General features: G+C 46.7%; 1 protein-coding gene, 1 long non-coding RNA gene and 3 other non-coding genes across 6 annotated transcripts; 1 reads left to right on the forward strand and 4 right to left on the reverse strand.

The window, feature by feature from the left end:
• Positions 1–6,032: 6,032 nt before the first annotated feature.
• Positions 6,033–9,528, reverse strand: UBC (ubiquitin C). The gene is made up of 2 exons (XM_066260819.1): positions 9,371–9,528; positions 6,033–7,937 (listed from the first exon to the last, which is right to left on the reverse strand). Exon 2 carries the CDS (start codon positions 7,932–7,934, stop codon positions 6,105–6,107), a length of 1,830 nt encoding a protein of 609 aa, XP_066116916.1. The 5' UTR covers positions 7,935–7,937; positions 9,371–9,528; the 3' UTR covers positions 6,033–6,104.
• Positions 9,529–15,621: 6,093 nt separating this feature from the next.
• On the reverse strand, positions 15,622–15,693 carry TRNAA-UGC (transfer RNA alanine (anticodon UGC)). Its single transcript has one exon. It is a non-coding gene; the product is annotated as a tRNA-Ala (tRNA).
• Positions 15,694–22,343: 6,650 nt separating this feature from the next.
• LOC136325818 (uncharacterized) lies at positions 22,344–25,423 on the reverse strand. 2 transcript variants are annotated; one of them, XR_010729315.1, is made up of 3 exons: positions 25,144–25,423; positions 23,878–23,988; positions 22,344–23,654 (listed from the first exon to the last, which is right to left on the reverse strand). It is a non-coding gene; the product is annotated as an uncharacterized lncRNA (long non-coding RNA). The 2 variants fall into 2 exon arrangements; XR_010729316.1 differs by having other exon boundaries at positions 23,878–23,991.
• Positions 24,088–24,159, forward strand: TRNAA-UGC (transfer RNA alanine (anticodon UGC)). The gene has a single exon. It is a non-coding gene; the product is annotated as a tRNA-Ala (tRNA).
• On the reverse strand, positions 24,636–24,708 carry TRNAF-GAA (transfer RNA phenylalanine (anticodon GAA)). The gene has a single exon. It is a non-coding gene; the product is annotated as a tRNA-Phe (tRNA).
• Positions 25,424–26,125: the final 702 nt, after the last annotated feature.

A 26,125-nucleotide genomic window follows, 5' to 3' on the forward strand; every position in this document is an offset into this window, starting at 1 on the left:
AATAAAGGAAAGAGCTATCTTATTTGAATAAGGAGCTTCAATATGAAATAGAAAGAGCTATCAGATTTCAGGACAGATAATTTCCAGTTGGGACACTCAAGGAAGGCTTTGTGGAACCTTTAAAAGAGTTCTTGACATGGGGTAGGCTTTGTTGTTGAAGTGGGCCGTGGTGGAATTTCAGAAAGAGAAAACAATTTGAGTGAAGAGAGGTGTGAAATGATGGGGAACACATGGGAAAAGGAAGTGGCCAATAGATATTGGGCACCAGGGAAGATATTCTGAGAGATTGGGTCTCCTGAGAACAGGAAAAATGGAGGGTCTGTGTTGAATAACAGCTACATTAGGCCCTGGCCGGTTGGCTCAGTGGTAGAGCGTCGGCCTGGCGTGCAGGAATACCGGGTTCGATTCCCGACCAGGGCACACAGGAGAAGCGCCCATCTGCTTCTCCACCCCTTCTCCCTCTCTTTCCTCTCTGTCTCTCTCTTCCCCTTCTGCAGCCAAGGCTCCATTGGAGCAAGGTTGGCCCGGGCACTGAGGATGGCTCTGAGGCCTCTGCCTCAGGCGCTAGAATGGCTCTGGTTGCAACAGAGCAACGGCCTAGCTGGGCGGAGTGTCGCCCCCTGGTGGGCGTGCCGGGTGGATCCCGGTCGGGCACGTGCAGGAGTCTGTCTGACTGCCTCCCCGTTTCCGACTAAAGGAAAAAAAAAAAAAACAACTACATTAGATGCTATGTATAATTCCAGTTGGCGTGGAAAGGAGGTGTCCACAGGACTGGGGGTGGGGGAGGAGAAAGTAAAAGGTATTTTACTGGTGAGTCAACAAGCATCTGTAAGCGTCAGATACGTGAAAATATTTATATAAATTACCTGGCCAGCCACAACCGCTTGGGGGCACTGCCACCTTCCTGACTAAACCAGTCTGTCCCAGTGGCTCCCTCTTCCGGTAGAAATGAACACTGCAGACTAAAATGACATCCAAGCCTTTTGCCAATCCATAAACAATATGCCTCTATGAAAGCCATATTTATAGTAACTTGGTGAGAATTTTGTTGTACTTTCAGGTAAAACATAAAAAAGGAACACTGTTTTAAATAACAACAAGCCTTGCCTGACCTGCGGTGGCATGGTGGATCAAGCATCGACCTGGAATGCTGAGGTCGCCGGTTCAAGACCCTGGGCTTGCCCAGTCAAGGCACATATAGGAGTTGATGTTTCCTGCTCCTCCCCCCTTCTCTCTTTCTGTCTCTCTCCTCTAAAATGAATAAATAAAAATAATAAATAAAAATAAATAACAAGCCTTGAATTTTCTTCTGGTTTATTCAAGGCTCACACAGCAGCATCTACGTAGGTGAATCCTTGCACAGTACTCATTCAGGTGTGAAACCAAACTTTGGGATGGCTGCAGACTTGACAGGCATTCAATGTAACTAATCAAGTCTAGCATCTGTTGTTTAACTAGACTGAGGAATCCTGATGGCAGAAACCCTTCTCATTAACCACTATATCACTGTAATTCCTGACATTTTTGTATTTGTTGCTTGGAGGATCCTATAAATGTTCACTAGTGTTTGTGGTGTTGCCCTGGTGGCTTTATTCTTGAGAAAATTATATAAAAGGTCTTTTTCCTTTATATAAAATGAAAGGATGTTAGAACTGTCAAAACTATAAAAGATATAAAGTAAAAAAAGTAAGGTGCAGGATACTACCTTTTGTGTGAGGGGGAATAGTTATTTGTATATGCACAGAAAAACTTGGCTACGTAGATACTGGGTGGATGGGAGACAGAATGGAAGTCTTTTCATTATATACTTTTCATCTTTTTCCATACCTGAAATACCTGCAAGTATTATCCATTCCAAGAAAGAAAAACATGTAACAGTAATCATGAATTGGTTACAAAGCTAAGTTCTAAGGCTAGTTTTTTTGTTTTTTTGTTTTTTTATTTTTTATTCATTTTAGAAAGGAGAGAGAGAGGGAGAGAAGGGGGAAGGGGCAGAAGCATCAACTCCCATATGTGCCTTGACCAGGCAAGCCGAGGGTTTCGAACCAGCGACCTCAGCATTTCCAGGTCAACGCTTTATCCACTGCGTCACCACAGGTCAGGCCTCTAGGGCTAGTTTTAATTATGCCTAAGAACCTTATTAAATAGAAATCATATTTATGCTATCCTTTCTAAATAGTATACACTGGGTGCACACGGGAGTCAATCTCCCCTCCTCTCACTTAAAAAAATTAGAATACAAAAGATGTCTACAAGGGTGTATTTGGCAGCAGCATCCTTAACAAGAACCTGGTAAATATTGGTAAACAGGTTAAATAAATTATAGGGCATCCATCCAATGGAATACTAGCATGAGTATTAACAAGGAGGTAGACATAGATATGCTAGCATAGAAATATGTCCAGACTTATCTAGTTCAAAAAAAAAAAAGCTGATGGTACCATGCAAAATCAAATCCTTGTGATATTTCGTATGGCTGCAGACTTTGGTGACAGGTAATATGTAAAGCAAGCTTTTATAATTTAAGAACCTAATTTAAGTTTTATGTTTAAAAGTTGAAATTTATGTCTGACCAGGCGGTGGCGCAGTGGATAGAGCATCAGACTGGGATGTGGAGGACCCAGGTTCGAGATCCCGAGCTCGCCAGCTTGAGCGCAAGCTCATCTGGTTTGAGCAAGGCTCACCAGCTTGAGCCCAAGGTTGGTGGCTCGAGCAAGGGGTCACTTGGTCTGCTGTAGCCCCCAGTCAAGGCACATATGAGAAATCAATCAACAAACAACTAAGGAACCGCAACAAAGAATTGATGTTTCTCATCCTTCTCCCTTCCTGTCTGTCTGTCCCTATCTGTCCCTCTCTCTGTCTCTCCCACACACACACACACACAAAGTTGAAATTTATGACCTGACCTCTGGTGGCTTGGTGGATAGGGCATTGACCTGGAATGCTGAGGTCGCTGGTTTGAAATCCCAGACTTGCCCGGTTAAGGAACATTTGAAGGAGCAACTACTATGAGTTGAAGTTTCCTGCTCCTATTCCTTTTTCTCTCTCTCCTCTCTTTAAAATCAATAAATAAATGAATAAAAATAAAAAGTTGAAATTTATGTATGAACAAAAACAAAATAGTTTTCATGGACTATAATAAAAAGCTGAGAAACTATTGTGTGAATGGTTCTATTTGTGTATATAATAAACATGGTGAATGTTATACATGAGAAAATTTTAAAAATTGCTAAAGTAGTTATCACTATGAAGTAAAAGGGGTGATTAGAAATTTATTATCTTTGCCTGACCTGTGGTGGCACAGTGGATAAAACATCGACCTGGAATGCTGAGGTCGCCGGTTTGAAACCCTGGGCTTGCCTGGTCAAGGCACATACATACAGGAAGCAACTATGAGTTGATGCTTCCTACTCCTCCAATCCACCTCTCTTTTCCTCCCTCCCTCTCTCTCCTCTAAAAATGAATAAATTAAAATCTTTAAAAATTAAAATATTTTCTTTGACTTAATAAAAACATTACTACATACGTATACATTATGAACAATGAGGCAAATATAATCCTACCTCGGTTTTTCCTGGGTATAAGCTTGTATGAAACCCCTTTCTACATCCATTTAATAAGCTTGTATTGATTTTTCAATTGAAATTAGCAATTCCTTTCACACTTTACAGAAAGCACTGTTCAATGAGCCTCAAGTTCAGGGAGCTCTCAATTTAGCTTCCCTACCCCTGCAACACCCACAGCTTTACTTATTAGACCGAATGCTCTAGTGCTCCAATTCCAAGATTTCTCCTCTTGGAAATGCAGGAAGGTTCTCCATTTGTCTTAAGGGGCACTACGAGTCTCACATTTTCTTCTTTTTCTTTTAAGAGTTTTTATTTATTTACAGAGACAGAGGGAGAGTCAGAGAGAGGGAATAGCTAGGGACAGATAGGAGAGCGATGAGAAGCATCAATCATCAGTTTTTCGTTGGAACACCGTAAGTTGTTCATTGATTGCTCTCACATGCACCCTGACCGCGGGCCCTCAGCAGACGAGTGCAAGTGGTCCCTTGCCTAAGCCAGGGGCTCTGGGCCCAAGCTGGTGAGCTTTGCTCAAACCAGATGAACCCGCGCTCAAGCTGGCGACCTCGGGGTCTTGAACCTGGTTCCTCGGCATCCCAGTCCAACGCTCCATCCACTGAGAACCGCCTGGTCAGGATCACATTTTGTTACTAGTCACTGAACCTGCTGTACTTGTAGACTCTAGAAAGGAAACACAAGAACTTTGCCATGCCTATTCGTTTTTTTTCAAGAGGCAATTGAGATTATTCACCCAATGCTATCACTTTTTTATTTTAGAGGGGTCTGGATAGTGAGAAGTGTTACATTCCTTGACCCAGCAAGGCTAGGATTCAAACCACTGACCTCAGTTTCCAGGATGCACTCTATCCACTGCACCATGACCATTTTTACTGGAGTGCCAATTACACAAAAAAATCCCAGCCAAGTGACTGAAAGTGGTTACAGGTGCTGGTGAAATTCCTGGGGTTCTGCAAACATTGCTATTTTACTCTCTGCACTTACATCAAGTGAAAACCCCCCCCTAATAGGTTAGCCTACAATTTTACAAATTTCTTGAAGGTAATTTCCTGATCATGACCCATTAAATGATTTCAACTTACACTTAGTGAAAACACAAAATTTCCTCTATATTGTAAACCTTGAGGTATTAGGGGCAGAGCAGAGGGGCTGGTGTACTTTGGACAGAATCATCTCATCCGTTAATGGGCCCGATTTCTGGGCTGCCTATTCCTTATTAAACCAGCTTCCCCTGCAACTTTCTCCTTTGGTTCTAGTTATGACAAGAATTGCTTGCCACCATCATGACTGGGTAAATGCTTCAACTATAAATTTACAAAAATGAAGACCAACAGCCAAATGCTTCACCCACCAGCAATTAAATTTTATAGAAAGCCTGCATCTGTAGTCACATGAAATTGAGGCATACTGACACTAGCTTAGTATTCCTTCTCTAAATAACCACTAGCATAAGGTAGACAACACAAAAATAAAAATTATCCTTTCTTTAAAAGTCTGGTCAATTTTCTTGCCCTGGCCACAGAACTTGGTTGGTTCTAGTCATCGAGAAGCACTGAGGCTGTCCGCTCAATCCCTGGTCAGGACACAAAAAGGAATAGACCCTGTTCTTCTATCTCCTCTTTTGCTTTCTTAAACAAAGAAAATATAATTTTTAAAAATTAAAGACAATTTTCTTGTATGCAACTGATTTTAAGAGCTATGCATTAAAAGGTGATTCTTCATGTTCCTTCGAACAACTCCCACCCTTCAATCTCGTTCTCTGGAATTTCGAACTTACCCATTCTCAGGTACCTCACACCATACCCAAATTCAGTTTTCAAAGTCAATAGCTTACTGTCTGTGCCTATGTGTACATAGGAAATATTCACCTGCACTCTTCAATTTGTCAACCTATTTTTTTTTTTTTCATTTTTCTGAAGCTGGAAACAGGGAGAGACAGTCAGACTCCTGCATGCACCCGACCGGGATCCACCCGGCACGCCCACTAGGGGCGGTGCTCTGCCCCCCAGGGGGCGATGCTCTGCCCATCCTGGGCGTCGCCATATTGCGACCAGAGCCACTCTAGCGCCCGAGGCAGAGGCCACAGAGCCATGCCCAGCGCCCGGGCCATCTTTGCTCCAATGGAGCCTTGGCTGCGGGAGGGGAAGAGAGAGACAGAGGAAAGCGCGGCGGAGGGGTGGAGAAGCAAATGGGCGCTTCTCCTATGTGCCCTGGCCGGGAATCGAACCCGGGTCCTCCGCATGCTAGGCCGACGCTCTACCGCTGAGCCAACCGGCCAGGGCCTGTCAACCTATTTTTAACTACTCACTAGTTTTCTATTAAAGCCACCTAATTCTGGTATTTACCTACTGGTTATCACAGAATCATCTAGTAGACTGAAAATACTGACCCCTCAACACGCACCCTAAGTTTAAAAACCCTTACTTAACACAGATAAAAGAAAAATCAGACTTTGGAATGCAACAACTTTATTGAAAGAAAAGTGCAATTAAACTTGTTGAAAGCTTGCTTGAAAGGAGGAAATTAGACACCACCCCTCAGGCGCAGGACCAGGTGCAGAGTGGACTCTTTCTGGATGTTGTAGTCGGACAAGGTGCGCCCATCTTCCAGCTGTTTCCCCGCAAAGATCAGGCGCTGCTGGTCTGGGGGGATGCCCTCCTTGTCTTGGATCTTGGCCTTGACATTCTCAATGGTGTCACTGGGCTCGACCTCGAGGGTGATGGTCTTGCCTGTCAGGGTCTTCACGAAGATCTGCATCCCACCTCTGAGGCGCAGGACCAGGTGCAGAGTGGACTCTTTCTGGATGTTGTAGTCGGACAAGGTGCGCCCATCTTCCAGCTGTTTCCCCGCAAAGATCAGGCGCTGCTGGTCAGGGGGGATGCCCTCCTTGTCTTGGATCTTGGCCTTGACATTCTCGATGGTGTCACTGGGCTCGACCTCGAGGGTGATGGTCTTGCCTGTCAGGGTCTTCACGAAGATCTGCATCCCACCTCTGAGGCGCAGGACCAGGTGCAGAGTGGACTCTTTCTGGATGTTGTAGTCGGACAGGGTGCGCCCATCTTCCAGCTGTTTCCCCGCAAAGATCAGGCGCTGCTGGTCAGGGGGGATGCCCTCCTTGTCTTGGATCTTGGCCTTGACATTCTCGATGGTGTCACTGGGCTCGACCTCGAGGGTGATGGTCTTGCCTGTCAGGGTCTTCACGAAGATCTGCATCCCACCTCTGAGGCGCAGGACCAGGTGCAGAGTGGACTCTTTCTGGATGTTGTAGTCGGACAGGGTGCGCCCATCTTCCAGCTGTTTCCCGGCAAAGATCAGGCGCTGCTGGTCTGGGGGGATGCCCTCCTTGTCTTGGATCTTGGCCTTGACATTCTCAATGGTGTCACTGGGCTCGACCTCGAGGGTGATGGTCTTGCCTGTCAGGGTCTTCACGAAGATCTGCATACCACCTCTGAGGCGCAGGACCAGGTGCAGAGTGGACTCTTTCTGGATGTTGTAGTCGGACAGGGTGCGCCCATCTTCCAGCTGCTTCCCGGCAAAGATCAGGCGCTGCTGGTCTGGGGGGATGCCCTCCTTGTCTTGGATCTTGGCCTTGACATTCTCAATGGTGTCACTGGGCTCGACCTCGAGGGTGATGGTCTTGCCTGTCAGGGTCTTCACGAAGATCTGCATCCCACCTCTGAGGCGCAGGACCAGGTGCAGAGTGGACTCTTTCTGGATGTTGTAGTCGGACAGGGTGCGCCCATCTTCCAGCTGTTTCCCCGCAAAGATCAGGCGCTGCTGGTCAGGGGGGATGCCCTCCTTGTCTTGGATCTTGGCCTTGACATTCTCGATGGTGTCACTGGGCTCGACCTCGAGGGTGATGGTCTTGCCTGTCAGGGTCTTCACGAAGATCTGCATTCCACCTCTGAGGCGCAGGACCAGGTGCAGAGTGGACTCTTTCTGGATGTTGTAGTCGGACAGGGTGCGCCCATCTTCCAGCTGTTTCCCCGCAAAGATCAGGCGCTGCTGGTCAGGGGGGATGCCCTCCTTGTCTTGGATCTTGGCCTTGACATTCTCGATGGTGTCACTGGGCTCGACCTCGAGGGTGATGGTCTTGCCTGTCAGGGTCTTCACGAAGATCTGCATCCCACCTCTGAGGCGCAGGACCAGGTGCAGAGTGGACTCTTTCTGGATGTTGTAGTCGGACAGGGTGCGCCCATCTTCCAGCTGTTTCCCGGCAAAGATCAGGCGCTGCTGGTCTGGGGGGATGCCCTCCTTGTCTTGGATCTTGGCCTTGACATTCTCGATGGTGTCACTGGGCTCGACCTCGAGGGTGATGGTCTTGCCGGTCAAGGTTTTCACAAAGATCTGCATTGTCTGTTAAAATAAAAAGGAAGAAAAAAATAAAAGGACATTTAGCAGGAAACATACATGTCAACACATTTCTAATGTTAACAGTTATATATCATTTTAACATTGGCTAAATAGCTGAGATTTTAAAGCCTTGCATAACACAGGAAACAACCCAGAGAATCAGTATGAATGGAATGCACACTTGACCAGGTCCGGGAGCACAGAGTGCTCTTACCATACACCAAGGTTGCAGACTCAATACCGTCAAGGCATGTAGACAATAATCAACCAAGAGTAAAATTCAAAAGTTGAGAACATGTTATAGAACATCAAAAAAAGGACTAAAAAACAAATCCATCACTAAAAATTTTTTAAAAGGCAAAAACAAAATTATTTCAAAAATAAACTCTCGGGAGCTCTCTGCGCTTATTTACCAATGTCACCTCAAGAAATGAATTTCTTTTTTTTTTAATTTTCTTTATTTTTATTTTACAGAGACAGTGAGTCAGAGAGAAAGATAAATAGGGACAGACAGGACAGAGAGAGATGAGAAGCATCAATCATTAGTTTTTCGTTGCGTGTTGCAACACCTTAGTTGTTCATTGATTGCTTTCTCATATGTGCCTTGACCGCAGCTTTCAGCCGACCAAGTAACCCCTTGCTGGAGCCAGCGACCTTGGGTTCAAGCTGGCGACCTTGGGGTCTCGAACCTGGATCCTCGGCATCCCAGTCCGACGCTCTATCCACTGCGCCACCGCCTGGTCAGGCAAAAAGTTAATTTCTAATGAGCTTATTATCTAAGGAGCCTTAGTTAAGGACTTTCTCAGCAAAAAATCAAAAGCCGAGCGCCCAGCACTTACAAACTTCACTTCCTGCCTCCTCGCTGCGCGCCCGTCTGCTCAGGCTCTCAGTCGGAATGTAATCCCCCCAGGCCCGAACCCTGTGTCACCCGACCGCCGAAAGACTCCCGCACGCTACGGCAGGGGGGCCCCACCCACGATTGTGAGCCAATTCAGGTGACGCCACATGACCCCTCCGTCATGTGACCCCTGCCGGCGCTTCCTCGCCCCCTCCCCCCGCCGCCGGAAGTGCTGGGTGGCCGCCGCCTCCTCACGGAGCCACAAACGGAAATCTCGGGCCTGTCAGCCCAGAAACGGACCCGATTCCTGGCATCCACCTAAACCATCCCGCCCGCTTCTCCAAACGACCGCAGGTTCTACCGCCGTTAGGGCTTCAGGGGCCTCCCGCTGCACAAACCGGCGGAGCAGCAGACTCGGCCGCCATCTTGCAGCGTCCCTCTCCTTCACGGCCGCCCGACTCGCAGGACCCGGGCGACGAAGAGCCTCCGCTGCTCCCTCGGCCAGCGGCCGACAACGCTGCCTCCCCCAACCTCCTCCACCTCCACCCCAGCGGGACGGCTCTTGGGATTCCCGGCCAACGCAGCAGACGTTACTCACAAAGTGACGAGAGTAGGAGCGGCTCACAGAAGAAGTGCGACGAGGTTCTCGGTCTGCACCAAACTGCCAGCGCTGCGTCCGGCGCCTCCTTATATAGCAGCTGGTGACGCAGCACCAGAATATCCCTCCGCAGAAACGCCGAGAAGGGACTACTTTTCTCTGACCTTCCGCCGTCTGGGACACAACTGATCTTTCAGTGTTCTTAACCCCCCACCTCCAATGTTCTGCTGAAACAACCGGACCTCTGCGCTGAGTCTGACAGAGAGTGGGCTGCTCTCCCAAGTGACCGTGCGGAGGGATCAGCGCGTTTGCTGCGCCCTGCGGTCCGAGGAGTTGGGAGGGGGGGGAGGGGAGCGCTCGCCGGGGGGGAACCCGAAAACCCTGCGTGGATTCTGCGCGAGCCTGGAGCGGAGCTCTCCGCCCTCCGGAACGGAAGCCCCCTCCTCTCAGCCCCAGCGGTTCCCGCGGGTCTCGGGACCCGCCGCTGGCAAGACAGAGGTCACGCCGAGCGCCTCGTTCCCAGTCGGTGGTCCCCTCGCCCCTCACGGCCGTCCTGCCCGCCCCTCCCCCCGCGAGACGTTGTAGTCATTATTTTAGGGGTCACATTTGAGACGATGATGGTATTTCTGTTTCCCTAAACTTCCCACCACCAACCCAAGCCCGACGCGAGGGCTCCCCGAGCCTCTACACCCCCCCACCCCAGCCCTGCACGCCCCCAGTTTGCGGCGGCCGGCCCCTCCCCCGGCGCGCGGGCAGCGGGGCAAGGCCAGTGACTCGACAAATCTCAGCTTGGTGCCTGCAGGCCAGCGAGGCCTGAATACCCGCTTCTCAAAACAAATGAAAAAAGAGCAAAAAATTAAGTTTTTTACATCGGAGAAATGACTAGGCTGTATGTCTGTACTGACTGGTGAAAAGAAAGGTGGAGACCACAGGGAGGGCTCTGTAAAAAAACGTTAGGGGTTAGACCTGAAAGCTGAGAGTTCTAGAACTTTCTAGATTGTTCTTGACCCTCGGGGTTTGACTTCTGCAACCTTGTGGGGGGAGCAAGTGGTACCTGATGGTAAACAAAGGCATGAAATGTCAGCTCTGCAGGTATTTAATTGGACTTGGAACATATTGAAGTCTGAGATTTAAAAAAAAAATTACTCCTTGACTCTCAGGCCTGTCACTGTATGAGGAAAGAGCATTTCTGTAATATCCCAAGAAAGAAATTAAATTTTACAGGTCAATTCCATTCCGGTAAAAGAGGAGGGGGGGAATGCCACCAGCCAGATCTTTCTCACTTTTACAATGACCTATTTTGTGACCTCTACAGTTGTCCTTTTTTCAGGGTATTTTTAAGTGTTTTAAAATATGTGAACACGGTGAAAATTGAAAACAGGCTTTTTGAAATTTGACAAGTGTGAAAAGTCCCCCTCAAACCCTCAATTTCCCAGTTACTGTTCCTTCTGGACTCTAGAAAAATTTCCTGTTTCTAAAAATGGGGAGGGGAGGGGGATACTTTAATCCCTACCCCTAAGACCTTAAAGGGAAAAAAAATATTTTTAAGAGATAACAACAAAAAATAATGACTAACCCATTCCCCTCGGCCTATTCTCCAAATGACTAAAAACATTTTTGCCATTAAGACTACATTCCTGGTTTAAGTTGTGGCCATTATATCCTATAAACATTATACTTAAAATGTGAATCCAACCAAAATAAAACTGTATATTTTCTTTGGTAACCAGTGTATGTTTGCATTTATGAAAAAGATCTGAGCAGTTCAAAATAGATTTTGCCCTCTCTTGTTCTTAACATGTTTTGAAAGAGAATTCATCACTGGGAAATTAAAACGAATAAAATGTCATTTTTCAGGTCAACCCCAGTGACTTCCAACACTGATTTCTGTAAAGATGATTTCTTTCTAAAATTCTAGGAAGAGGTTTTAAAGGAACAAAACATTGAGGCTCTTTATGAGGTTATTTCTCCCTGGACCTTTGGAATTTCAGGAAGAAGTTTTTAGAGGAACAACAAAAACCGGTTCTAAGATGACCAGGCCTGCTCCTAAGCACGCACACCCTGCCAGCTTTTGACTGTTGTTTTGCTGCAAGCCTTGTGATTCACGTTGATTAAAGGCTGAGTCATGAGCTTCGTGGCACAGCTTTTTTCAGAGTCCAAAGGTACAGAGAGAGAAAAACAGCCCTGGTTTTAGAGGCAGGGGAGGGAGGAGAGAGGAGAGGAGAAAGCCACAGGCCCAGAGGGGTGGGGGAGTGAGAGAGCCAAGGCTTACCTCCAAAGAAAGCAACATTTTTATGAGCTGCAGAGATATTGTCTCTAGCAGAAAAAAAAAAATTCTGAAATACCCTTGCATTCCCTAACTTAAGTCCAATTGTATTTTGTTGCAGTAAAATAGAAGCGAGAGCATTTGTCCTGTCCAAGGGCACTGAGGTAAGAAGAGAAAATGATCTCCCCCAAGAGAGGTGGCTGGTGTTTCTCTACATCAGTGTTTCTTAATCTGGAGTGATTTGGTTCCCTCGGCAGACATCTGGCAATACACTATTTTGTTGTCACAACTGTGGAGGGGGGGGGGGGGATGGTGCTATATACAGGGCAGGAAAGCTGCTCAACACCCTACAATGGACAGTCCCCCACCACACAGTTACCTGGCCCCTCATGTCAGTAACACCCAAGTTTCAGAAACCCTGGTCTACAGAGGAATTTTGTTATTGCTGTGGCAACTGCTTTTTCTATTTGCTGACAAGGAGGAGCTCCCAGAGTCTAGATGTCCCACTGGGTCTCAGGAGTCAGGTAACATCAGGTCATGCTCCTAAATCTACAGTCCCCTGACCCAGAATGCAGTGTACTAAATGTGCCCGAAGCAGGATGAGTCATGGGATCCATTTTCAGTTCCTTCCTCTCGCAGATCCGGTCCTTTGCAGGCGCCCCCAAGAAATGGCTTCACAGCCGCCACCAATGGCAGAGGGACAGAGGCCCAGCGACACCGCCTCATTGGCGGGCAGACTGAGCACGTGTGACGTGCTGAGCTCACAAAGGGCCTGGGTGTTGGGCTGCCGCCGGGGCTGTGCGCCAGAGTTTGGACTGGTGACTATGTGTTTGTCGTCCCCCCCCTCCCCCCCCCCAGATTCAGTTCCCGGGAAGGTCACAACCTTGCATGAGACTTAACTCAGTGTCATGAGAATGTTCGAGAACACAGTAACTGGCAAACATTCCACCCCAGGAGCGCGGGGTGGGAAAGGTTTGCCTTGCTTTGTCATTGGTTATATAACCATAAAAGGTAGTCAAGGGTATCTGCTGCTAAGGAGAAAAAAACAAACAAAAAACCCCACAGCGGTCCATGGGACCCCGCTCTTTTTCCTGTTTACATGTGTGCTTTGGTGTCATGAGGCGGAGTGCAAACTGCTCCAGTTTCATCCCCTAGCTTACTGGGGCTTTAAAAAAAAAAAATCATGGCAAAATACACCGGACAACATTTACCATCTGAACCATTTTTTGAAGTGTACAGTTCAGTATTGTTAAGTGTATTGTAGGGGAGGAAAAATAATTTACCTTTCTAAGTTCTTAGAGACCCTTGTAATGAAAAGAGATCAACAAGAGAAAGAAACGCAGACGTTTTATTAACATGTCTTATTTCCCGTATATGTGGGAGAGATCCCACCCCCCACCCCTAGTCCCGCGACGAGGAGTCACTCAAAAGGCAGCTTCAGATTTTAGGCGTGGAAACCACAAGGGAAAGGGGAGAGGGATATAAGCCTCTGAACCGAGAGTGAATAATTAATTTTTTTTTTTTTAGATTTTATTTATTCATTTTTAGAGAGGAGAGAAAGAGAAGGGGGGAGGAGCAGGAAGCATCAACTCCCATATGTGCCTTGCCCAGTATTTCAAACCAGCGACCTCAGCGTTCCAGGTCAATGCTTTATTCACTGAGCCACCACAGATCGAGCCCAAGAGCAAATAATTTTTAGGAAAGACCAATGGGAGAATAGAATAGATGGGAGAGATTATAGTTTGTGACAGAGTTTGGTGTCCACTCCTAGTCTCCCTCCTGTGACGAGAGAGTCAGCCCGCCCTGGTGGGTGACACTCCCAGGAGGGTACCTATGGCCACTCAGTTCCTTTGGGAGGATCTGTCGTCATGAGACAGGTAAGGGGCGTCAGTGAAAGACTTCCTGCATTTGCTGCTTTCCATGTGCCTTCAGCTCAAAATGGTATCAAGCCTGACCAAGCAGTGGCTCAGTGGATAGAGCGTTGGACTGGGATGCGGAAGACCGAGGTTCAAGACCCCGAGGTTTAAGCAAAAGCTCACCAGCTTGGACCCAAGGTCGCTGGCTCCAGCAAGGGGTTACTCGGTCTGCTGAAGGCCCGCGGTCAAGGCACATATGAGAAACCAATCAATGAACAACTAAGGTGTTGCAACGTGCAACGAAAAACTAATGATTGATGCTTCTCATCTCTCCATTCCTGTCTGTCTGTCCCTGTCTATCCCTGTCTCTGACTCTCTCTCTCTATCTCTGTAAAAGAAAAAAAAATTTGTAAATTGTTCCACTTATGCATTCCTTGGTTGATTCTTTTTTTAATTTTTATTTATTTATTTATTTATTCATTCATTTTAGGGAGGGGAGAGAGAGAGAAAGAGGAGGAGCAGGAAGCATCAGCTCCCATATGTGCCTTGACCAGGCAAGCCAGGGTTTTGAACTGGCAACTTCAGTGTTTCCAGGTTGACGCTTTATCCACTGTGCCACCACAGGTCAGGCCTTTGGTTGATTCTTGTATGTGCCCTGACCGGGCTTGAACACTTAATCTTGGTGTATAAGGACTACGCAGTCTAACCAACTGAGCTACCCAGGCAGGGTTACGCTTTTTTTTTCTTCATGTGAAATAAAATGTTATTGTTAAAAGTATATATATTTTTCAAAGGTTCACAACTTTTCTAGGAAGCTGCATTTCCCAACACAAGCCTCATGTTATTTTTTAAGGTATTTTTTTCCTTATCATTGTGCTATTAAAAATATTTAATTACGGTGATGCAGTTAATAAGCGTCGACCTGGAACGCTGAGGTTGCTGGTTTGAAACCCTGGGCTTGCCCAGTCAAGGCACATATGGGAGTTGGTGCTTCCTGCTCCCCCCATATCTCTCTCTCTCTCTCTCTCTCTCCAATAAATAAATTTTTAAAAATTAAAAAATAAATTTGGCCTGACCTGTGGTGGTGCAGTGGATAAAGCGTCGACCTGGAAATGCTGAGGTCGCCAGTTCAAAACCCTGGGCTTGCCTGGTCAAGGCACATATGGGAGTTGATGCTTCCAGCTCCTCCCCCCTTCTCTCTCTGTCTCTCCTCTCTCTAAAAAAAATAAATAAATTTAATTTTAAGATAGAAAGTCAAATAGAAGCATCTCATTAGTTTCATGTTAGGCCTCATAATTTTAGAAACAACTTCAACGTGTACTTTTTTTCTTTTTTCTTTTTCCTCCTTAAAGCCTTATTAACATTTAGGAAGAAGTAACCTTCACGGAAACATATTATAAACAGGAGCTGCCACCAACACGTCACCACCCACACAGTGTGGTGAGTCACTTCAGGCATTTCAGTTTCATCTGAAAAACATGAAGGCTTTGCAAAGAGTCTCTGCAGCTCAGAGAGGAGATGTTTTTATGATTTAAACCATCAGGTGGAGTCAAATAAGACAGATTGATGGGGGAGGATCCATCGATTTCTGCAAAGAACCGAACCCTCAGGATGCAACAAGACCCCTTCTTTTTAATAAAATATAGCTTTTCTTTTTTAGTGATAAAATACAGGGTACAAGGATGAACAGAATTGCCATCCATTCGTTCATTTATTCATACATGCTTTCATTCCTGACCTGTTGCCAAAGCAGCAGGGAGCAGAACCCCTCCTGCTCAGGCAGGCAGTTTCTTCCTTCTGGGTGGTGCCCTCTGAAAGCAGACCTTCCTGCCAGCGTGAGGGGCAAGGCCAGCACGGTCCTCACACACTGCCCCTCTGAGGGCCTGGACGGAGTCACCAGCCCTCCAGCTCGGTCACTGCCGTCACAGGGCCAGGACACTAGGCTAACTCCCTAAGCGCTCACATTCAGATGTGGTTTCAATCACCACGTCCGGTTTTACCTCCTTTTTCTGCGAACCGCTCCCAACTGCCTCTTCTGGCAAAAGTACGTCTGGAATGTTCGAGACGTCAGGAAAGACAGATCACGACTGTCTTGAAAATCCCACCTCCACTGGGAATAAAACCAGTTATGGAGATGCTGGGGATTGAACCCGGGGCCTCATGCATGCAAAGCATGCGCTCTACCACTGAGCTACATCTCCCACACCCTAGTAATTTGTTTTCTGGAATTTCTGCAAGACTCTAATCTTAAGATTTTTTTCCCCCTACCTAAATACATTTTATATAATTGAATGAGTGTTAAGGTTAGACAAAGCAAACCAAAATAAATCATTTGTTTCTCCCAAATAGGCCTGGTGGGGTTTTTTTTGTTTTGTTTTTTTAATTACCTTACAGCTGAAATTCTAGTTAATACTAGAACCAGGGATCAAAAGGGAAGCAAACCAATTCTTTTTTGTTTGTTTTTGGTGGGGGTGCTGGAAATTCTTTTTTCTTTTTTTTTTTTTAATTTTGTTTAGAAAATTAAATGTAACAGGGTGACTGTTGGTCAAATAAGTTTGTAAATATGATATATATGTTTGCTCGCTTATAGTTTGCATTGGGTGTGGGGGACAGGCTTTAAGCAGGCAGGATCCTTATAGCCTAAGGCTTAGTTTTAAAACTAAGCTTTTCCCCACACCCTTGACAGTAGCATGATGTGGGGTGGTGCACTCTCATGAAGAATCCCATTATGCCTCAGATAAGTGACTTTGTATCAGAGACTTCCTTGTTTGTATATTGGATTAAAGGTTTTGATTGCTACACTATAAATGGGGCGGAGGAGAGCAGAGAAAGGCCACATGGAGGAGAGGAGAAGCAGCCTAGATGGTGGAGTGCTGAAGGAGAAGCCATTTTGTGCAGAGAGAAGGAGATGGGGAACAGAGGTGAATATGGCTGGTGAGGTACAAACCTTTGTGTCGGGAGCCGATCCACTAATGCTGGCTAACTAGGTCACAGCAGAAGAAGATCCACAACTGCTGGTTGACAAAGTCACAGCAAAAGAAGATAGAGTCACCGCAGTAAAGACCAACAGCTGTGGGTTGACAAAGTCACCGCAAGGAAAGGCACAACGATACCTCCCCTTTTAATCTTTTGAATTAATCTGGCCTTATATCCCCCCTTTTTCTGGGTGTGTGCTATTATTTGTGGCACAGGGATAATAGTACCGTGCTTTCCCTGTAGATTTGTAGTAATTTCTTTGGAAATGAGACAGAAGGTGTAAGTTCCACAGAAAAGCCTGTAAGCCCCTTGATCTGGGCTCATAAACATAAGAGGCTGGCTATGATATCCCTCGTAAAGGGTTAAGTTTGTAGGAGAATTTCTTCTTAATCATGTTAGAAAGAATAGATTGTGACTTGTGAATGGGTAGAAGGCAGTGGCTGTGCACAGAGCACCTTTTGGCCTTCACTTAATTCATCATTTTTCCTCCCTAGCCTTTTCATGTAATAGAGTAGAGAAACTTTCCTTTCTTTTTGCTTATTTGATCTGCAAATAGTGGAACACTCTAAGAAGAATATAGTTAGAATTTACTAGTATATGAATATAGTAAATAAATAAAGTTTAACTAGACATTAGAATCTTAGGTAAAGTGGAGTGGAGTGGCCTGTTGCGTGGCCTTGGATAGGAGTGCAGCTGGCTAGTAAGAATGTTTTGTTAAGAGACTTGTTTTATGACTGAAGGCAGTTGCTGGGCTTTCTCAGTGAGACATTCTCATGAGATTTATATACTTTCCCAAGGTTTTTCGTTCAGATAATAAAGAGGAATATGGAAGAATCCATAGAAGCAATAGCAATTAATGCCTTCTGATATTATGTTGCTACTAAGCTATCTTGCAGGTGCACTCTATATATCTTTAAGCAAAAGTTACTCTTGATGTTATGACAATTTCTTTTTTTTATTTTTCTTTTTTTTTTTTTTTAAGGATTTTATTTATTCATTATAGAGAGGGGGGAGAGAGAGAGAGAGAGAAGGGGGGAGGAGCAGGAAGCATCAACTCCCATATGTGCCTTGACCAGGTAAGCCCAGGGTTTTGAACCGGCAATCTCAGTGTTTCCAGGTTGACGCTTTATCCACTGCGCCACCACAGGTCAGGCGACAATTTCTTAATAAGCAAGCCTTTTGAAGTCTTGTGAGAAAAGTTAGGACACTGCATAAACTCAAGGCCATTTGCCTAAGCAAGCGGTGGTCCTTTGCTAGTCCTTAACGATTTTGTCTGTTAATCTCTCTCTGCCCCTTGACTCACAACAACAGTAAAGTTGAGTTATTAGTTAGTACTAATCCTTTAAAAGCTTTTACCGATGTTATCGCTATTCAAGTTATTTTTTAATTGTACTTTGAATGATTTGCCACCTGTTTTGTAGTTTATAGATATAAATTAACTGTTATCTGGAAACATGTAAACATAGTGAAACAGAAGCAATGATTAATACCGTGTAATTGTAACTTGGTGTGTGTGTATAAAAAAGGAGCTGTACTAGCATTTGGTAGAGATGCCTGGCAGTAAATGCTAACAAGAGAATAAAGAGAAAGAAAAGAATTCGGCTCTCTCACTCGATTTCACCAACGCCGTCTCCTCCTGTGGGACCCCTGGATCCTCCCCCCGGGGCTGGACCCCGGCACCTTTGAGTCTAGGAAACTCAGATAAATCAGTGGCTTTGGGAGCCCTGAATGGAAAGGGAAGTGTTTTCCCACTGTGTGTATTCCTTGCCCGCCAGATGCAAGCTAGGATTAAAGCTAATGGCCCACCAGTTTTTGGTTCTGTTGTTTCATTACCGTCTGTTTGAATCAAATGCAAACCTGCACAGGCCAGGCCACTGAGATGGTGGCCATGGTTACTACTGGCTTTACATTCCCCTAGTCGTGCACCCACCAGGAAACAGACCTCACAAACAGAAAAGAACGGAAGGTAAATGAGAGACTTTCTTTTCAATTAAGGACATGGTTGCCTGGCCTGTGGTGGCACAGTGGATGAAGCATTGATCTGGAGTCCTGAGGTCACCAGTTCAGGACCCCGGGCTTGCCTGGTCAAGGCACATATGGGAGTTGATTCTTACTGCTTCATCCCTCTTCTCTCTCTCTCTCTCTCTCTCCCTCCCTCCCTCCCTTCCTTCCTTCTCTCTCTAAAAATGAATAAATAAAATCTCTTAAAAAAAAAAAAAAAAAAGGACGTGGCCCTGATGGCCCCGCCACCCAGGACTCTCTGGTTTCTTGTCTTTTAAACCCATTGCAACCTTCAGTGACCTAAGGTCTGCACATCTGCTGGAAGACTTTTCTTTTTCTCCCCACTTTTCTCAATATCAAAACATGAAGAAAAGGAGGTGGAGGAAGGAGGGGGAGGAGGGTAGAGGAAGGAGGGGGAGGGGAGGGGCACAAAGAAAACCAGATAGAAGGTGATGGAGGACAATTTAACTTTGGGTGATGGGTATACAACATAATCAAATGTCAAAATAATCTGGAGATGTTTTGTCTGAATCTATATACCCTAATTAATCAATGTCACCCCATTAAAATCAATAATAAAGGAAAATGGAACACTGAGGTCGCCGGTTCAAAACCCTGGGCTTGCCCGGTCAAGGCACATATGGGAGTTGACACTTCCTGCTCCTCCCCCCTTCTCTCTCTCTCTCTCTCTCTTCTCTAAAATGAATAAATAAAAATAAAAAATAATAATAAAGGAAACAAAAAAAAGACATTGTACCCACCCTCAAAAAAATATGAAGAAAAAAAAAAACACATTAAAAAGAAACAGACCCTACTGCCAGAATCAGGGCTTAAACTCAAAGGAAGGAATCTCTTTGCAGTAGCCCATTGAAAAGGGGCACACTTTAATTGTCAACGAGCCTGCCTCTCTAGTTTCCAGAGTCCTGAGGCAGCACACCAGGGGACCAAAGTCGCTGTGTGTAGTGTCTTTCAGGTCATGGAGTGCTCTCCACGGTGAAGGAACCAGGCTGATGGGCAGGGAGAGGGCAGAACACTGAAGCTGCCCCTCCTCTCACGAGCGCCTGAGGTGTGCAGGCAGGAAATAGAGTCACTCACTATGATGGAGAGGACACCTCCCAAGCTTCCTGCCACCTTGGTCTCCAACCAGCGCCCTGACAGCCTGCTGACACCTGACATTTCCAGCTAATGGCCTCAAGGAGCTGGTGCACAGGACCCTTGTTGGGCAGATAAAATATATTATGCTCATTTTGTTAAAGATGGTGCTGCCCACGTGGAAGCCCATCGCCCAAGTGATAATATTAATTGCCCTTCTTGCTTGGGATGGGCATGATTATATTAATGTGTGTTGGGGGAGAGCTTTGGCACCAAAAGGTTTTAAAAGGAAGAGAGATCATTGTGTTCCAGAAAAGAGTGATTACATTCTAAGAGTTCTAGGACAATGATGGCAAATCTTTTTATAAAAACAGCCCATTTTTGCAGTGCTGGTCAACCTGGTCCCTCCCACTCACTAGTGGGCATTCCGATCCAGGGTCCAAGCTTTCATGGTGGGCCAACCGCAGTGCCATTTGGTTGTTCTACTACCCTGCTGGACCCTAACGCCCACTAGTGGGTGGGAGGGACCAGGTTGACCAGCACTGCAAAAATGGGCAGGGTTTTTTTTCCTCTTTTTTTTTTTTTTTTTGTGGGCAGTTTTTTTTTTTTTTTTTTTTTTTTTTGGTATTTTTCTGAAGTTGGAAACAGGGAGGCAGTCAGACAGACTCCCGCACGTGCCCGACCGGGATCCACCCAGCATGCCCACCAGGGGGCAATGCTCTGCCCATCTGGGGCATTGCTCTGTTGCAACCAGAGCCATTCTAGGGCCTGAGGCAGAGGCCACAGAGCCATCCTCAGTGCCCGGCAAACTTTGCTCCAATGGAGCCTTGGCTGCGGGAGGGGAAGAGAGAGAGAGAGGGGAAGGAGAGGGGGAGGGGTGGAGAAGCAGATGGGCGCTTCTCCTGTGTGCCCTGGCTGGGAATTGAACCCGGGACTCCTGCACGCCAGGCCAATGCTCTACCACTGAGCCAACCGGCCAGGGCTGTGGGCGGTTTTTATAAAAAGGTTCGCCATCACGGTTCTAGGAGGAGCCCATACTGTAGCTGAGCAGAGAAAGGCCACGTGGAAGAGGCCTGAAGAAGCAGCCAAGATGGTGGAGTGCTGAAGGAAAAGCCAGTTTGTGTAGAGTTTGTGCAGAGAGAAGGAGATGGGGAACCGAAGTGAATAAGGCTGGTGAGGTTAGACACCTTAGATTGTAGGAATCTCGGATAAGTCAGTAGCTTTGTGAGCAGTGAATGAGTGGGTTTTGGAGCCCAGTGTGTGTTTTTACTTGCCCGCCGGGTGTAAGCTAAGATTAAAGGTAATGGCCCACCAGTTCTTGGCTCCGTTGTTTCATTACCATCTGTCCGAATCCAACAAGAACCTGCATGGGCTGGGCAGCTGTGATGGTGGCCGTGGCTACTGGCCATACAACCCTGAACCCAGCAGCTGTGATTTTAACACCGCACCTCTCTGGGCCTCTGTTGTAAAATGGAGATTTGACTAGTACTGTATGTACTTTCACAGGGTAGTAGTTGAGAGGTAAAATGGCTACTCAGCCACCATCTTTCTTCAGCACAATGCAAGCCTGAAAGAGGAAGAAGGACCTGCCTAATCCAGCTCAGACCTCCCTTGCAGCTGGATGCTGATAAGGGACGATTTGATCAGAGTGCAGACAATTTTGAGAAACTGTGGTGCCACTTCCTACTCTCTACCACAAACTTTTTTTTTTTTTTGTGACAGTCAGACAGAGAGGGACAGAGTCAGACAGATGGACAGACAGACCAGAAGCGAGAGAGATGAGAAGCATCAATTCTTTGTTGCGGCATCTTAGTTGTTCATTGATTGTTTTCTCATATATGCCTTGACTGGGGGACTACAGCAGACCGAGTAACCCCTTGCTCAAGCCAGCGACCTTGGGCTCAAGCTGGTGATCTTTGTTCAAACCAGATGAGCCTGTGCTCAAGCTGGTGACCTTGGGGTCTCGAACCTCGGTCTTCCAGTCCCAGTTTGACGCTTTATCCACTGTGCAACCGCCTGGTCAGGCCCTACCACAAACTGAAGGAATTATCTTGCAGCTGCCTTTGCCCAAGGCCCTTTGACCAACTTATATAACCCCTGCCCGCTGATTTCAGCCTATCTGCACCCAGGTGTTTTTTTCATTTTTATTTTATATATTTTTTAAAATTTATTTATTCATTTTTAGAGAGGAGAGAGAGACAGAGAGAGAGAAGGGGGGAGGAGCTGGAAGCATCAACTCCCATATGTGCCTTGACCAGGCAAGCCCAGGGTTTTGAACCGGCGACCTCAGCATTTCCAGGTCGACGCTTTATCCACTGTGCCACCACAGGTCAGGCCCCAGGTGTTTTTTTAAATAAATTTTCCTTTTGGAACACACTGGCCTCCTGTTTTTGGTTCCGCCCACGGTTTCTGCCTTTCAGTAGTGACTACTGAGCAAATGACACAGAGGTTTAGAACAATGCCTGGTACAAGGTCTGAGCTCTGAAACAAATGTGACTCTTACTATGTATTATAAATGCTGTTGTTATATGTGAGCTCCAGCGAAGGGTTACTGCGTCTCACATTCAGCCCAGCTGCAAACTGATGCTGTTGAGGTGAAATGGGCAAACAAGAGGGCATGAGGGGAGGTGCGGAATGGGTCTCCTGTGTAAGCCATCTGCTGGCCTTGTTCCTAAGGTGACCAACTTTTTTTACAATGAAAAGGAGGACAAAAATAAATTGAAGAAAACAATATTGTAAACAAAAGAAACATTTTATTAATTGTAACAACAATGCACTATAATATGCTAAATGCATAATAAAAAATTTGAAATATTTTATATTACAATTATGCTTACATGCTTATTAACATTTAATAATAATTGTAAGAAAAAAGTAATCATTTAGATACAAATATGTCACATCACACGCAATGGATCGACTCTGCATCAATCGAATACAGACATTTACAGTTTAGTCTTCCAATATCAAAAAGGAGGACACTTTTCCAGGGAGCAGGGAACTTACAAAAGAAGGACTGTATTCAGTTTAGCAGGTGCTCAAAACAAAATTATATTTCCTCTCTGCATAAAATTCTTACAATCAAATCCATACTCCTTCGTTTGGCTGTTAAGACCCCTCCGTAATCTCCATGGCCTCTGTTGACCTGGCCAACGTCTCCCTTACTCCTCACCTTCTTCCTCAGCACCCAGCCACACCTGCTTCCTCGATATTCCTTCAATATGCCAGGTTCCTCCTCACCTCAGGACCTTTGCACTGGCCATTCTGTCTGCCCAGAAGCCATTCCCCAGATCTTCTCATAATTTGCTCCTTCTTATTGTCCAGGTCACCAGAAAGGCCTTCCTGGCCACTGCCCCAAAGGGGATGAATATCACACATCGCATTTCTCTGATATGTTTTCTTTTTCTTCATCGCATTTATCACATTCGAAACCTGTTCTGTACTATTTTTCTGTGTCTCTCACTAGCTCATAAGCTCAGGAGGGCAAGGTCTTGATTCGTTATACCCCTAGTGCCTATAACAGTGCCTGGCACTTAGTAAGGACTCAGTCAATATGTGTGGAATTAATGTGGAAAAATAAATGAATAAACAAGTCCTGACTGGGTAGCTCAGTTGATTAAAGCATTGTCCCCACATGCCAAGGTTGCAGGCTCAGTCCCCCCCATCAGGGCACATTCAAGCATTAACCAATGAATGCATAAATAAGTGGAAGAACAAATTTATATTTCTTTCTCTCTGACTCTTTCAGTTCCAAGCCATCCTCCCTCCTATCTCAAATCCATAAACAATTCCTGAGGGCCAGCTGTGGGCCAGACGTACAAAGATGGACCGTGTGAGGCAGCAAAAGCAATTCCTGGGCCTAGAAGCTGACAGTCTTGTTCCGGGAAACCACTGTAGAAACCAGACGCTTTATGGCAGCGCGGTGGGCACGTAGGACATGGAAAATAAGGCGTGAATGTGAGAATGCTTTGTTCTTGTCATCCTGTGACATGAGGATGCTAGGGCACTGAGTGGGACCCAGCAGTGGACAGATAACCACTGGACCAACATCGCTGGACCATCAGGTTTACTCTTCCAGAGGAGTAAGGGATGCCTGTGAAAGTTGAAGAATTTGTCTTGTACAAAATGAAGTTGAATTAAAAAAAATTTTTTTAAAGAATTTGATCTGTTTAAAAGAGAAATGGGAAAAAAAAACAACAGAGAAGGTATATAAAAAAGAAAAAACCCATTACATCTTCCCATTAGGGAATCAAGCCCAGGTCTTCCATACCACAGGCAGGAATACTCGCCATTGCACTAACCAAGGACAGACCAACCTGGTCCCTCTTTTGGTTCATCCATATAGAAACAGCGTTGTCCTGGCCACCGCGTGTACTTGCCCCACTAGCTTCCGCGGGTAGGCGGGTTTCGGTGGAAGGCGGAGGGACCTGCTGGGATGTAAGCACACACTGAATCCCCAGAAAAAGAGAAACATGCCCAAATGGAAAAAAGGTCAGACCTCTTATGCGATGATGCCACTCCAGGTGGGGGATGTAGCTCAGTGGTAGAGCGCATGCTTTGCATGTATGAGGCCCCGGGTTCGATCCCCGGCATCTCCACTTTTCCCGCTCCGTGACAGCCTTTTTTTCCAAGTCCTTCCTTTAAGCTCTTAACACTCCCCGCGGGTTTCCTCGATTTACCGTTCCCTCCAGTATGAACCACCGGGGAGCCCCACGTGGCTTCATTCCAGGTTTCACACAGGCCGTTTCCCGCGAGGTTTCTGACCCCCCCCCCCCCCCCGCGCCGCCGGCACTCAGCAGAAATTAATGAACAGAAAACAAAAGTGAGCCCACAAAGAACATGGACCAGAGTCGTCAGCGTTCTCACGAAATAAACGAAATGAGAGTCAGGGACAATCTCATGTTGGATTTCCTCAGATTGGGGGGTAGGGGCTGGAGGAAGTCTCCATCCCCTCTGGCTCCTGGAGGGTACTGCTCGGAGCTGTTTTAAATAAAGTCAAAACACTTGTCAGTTGAGGGGTAATCAGGTATTCATTTATTTGCACCCGGTTGGGGAAAATAAGAAAAAGGAGAGCTGCCGAAACCCGGGATCGAACCAGGGACCTTTAGATCTTCAGTCTAACGCTCTCCCAACTGAGCTATTTCGGCTGCTGCGTACGGAACTCTCTCGAGCTCTTGTCCTGGTTTTCTTAACCGCCCTGCGTCATCCACCCCGCGTTCTGGTACCGGCAGCCGAAAAGCGGCCGGAATTGGCTTCTGCCGAGGTTTGCCCCGTGTTTCTGTGCAATCGATGCCCCTTCTCGTCCTTCAAGGCCACCGCCTCCAAGAAGGTTTCCCTGATCACGCCGCCCAACACGACCCTAGCCCCCTTATTGTTTATGGTTATTAGCTTAGGCATTGCTTTCCTTGTCTGTATGTACTCTGTCTCCCCAGCAACAAGGACAAACCCAGGAGGAGCAAGGAAGCTATGTCCGCGTTACTGCTGTCGTCCCTCAGGGCCTGGGACAGCGCCTGGAACATCACCTGCGCTTTAATAAATATTTGTTGAATTAATAAACGGATCGATGATTGGATGAATCCTACCTGGCTGAGAGCTCCGCTTTCTCAAGCTCCCTTCTCTATCCCAAAGAAACAAGGTCGCCCTTGTTCATGGCTCCCCCAGCAGCCCAAACATGGCAGGGATGATGACCGCGCCAAGGCCTATGGGATGACGCACGGCCCGCGCATGGCTTTCCGTGGGGGCAGTGAGCACCTCAGATCCGGCCTTCGAGCACCGCCACCACCCCCGCGGCACCTGCGCAGCTTGAAGGCATGAAGAAATCAGCAGGTTGGTATCCAGGTGCAGCTCTCCCTGCCTCCCTTCCCTTTGGGAAGGAAACAGGTGGGTGGGGAGAGCTGTGTGGGAGAGGACGGATTAGTGGGGTGAGCCTCCATGATGTGAAGTCATTGGATAGGTGTTTGCCAAGCACCCGGTGACCCCCCTGACCCATCCACAAATGCACTGAGTGGTAACAGTGGTGGTAAGAAGCAAAATAAACTGTAGCGATGGGGTGGAATCCCAGGGGAGCTGAGAAGACAGGAAGAAGGGAGGGAGAGCCAGCCAGCTGTGTTAAGACCAGAGGAAGAGGTTCTCAGATGGAAGGGGATGCTGATGCAAAGGCCCTGAGGCTGGAAAGAGGTCGGCTAGTTGGAGGAACTTGAGTCCCTGTGGAGGAAGTGAAGAGGGGGAGAGGGGAAGGGGGAAGAGGTGTGAGGCAAGGACAGACAGGTGGGCAGCGGCCAGATCTTGCCAGCCTTAGAGAGGAAGGCTGTGGATTGTCTTCCGATTGTGTGTGGGAAGTGTGATCATTTGCGACAGTCCCTCTGGGTGTGTTGTCCACTCCTAGTCTCCTGTCCTGTGACAAGAATCAGTCATCCCCGGGGAGGGGATTCTTTCCAGGATATGTTGTTAGGCAGGTAAGGAGACTTTGGCAAAAGCTTCTCTCTGCATCTGCTGTTTTTCAAGTATCTTTAGCTCAAAATAATCTGCATACCAAAGTGGCATAAACGGAACCTCAGAGCTATG

Source organism: Saccopteryx bilineata, chromosome 2, assembly GCF_036850765.1.
Source record: "Saccopteryx bilineata isolate mSacBil1 chromosome 2, mSacBil1_pri_phased_curated, whole genome shotgun sequence".
Lineage (NCBI taxonomy): Eukaryota > Metazoa > Chordata > Mammalia > Chiroptera > Emballonuridae > Saccopteryx > Saccopteryx bilineata.

Excerpts from the sequence above, each read along its gene's own strand:
- UBC (XM_066260819.1), bottom strand. The coding sequence starts at position 7,934 with ATGCAGATCTTTGTGAAAACCTTGACCGGCAAGACCATCACCCTCGAG.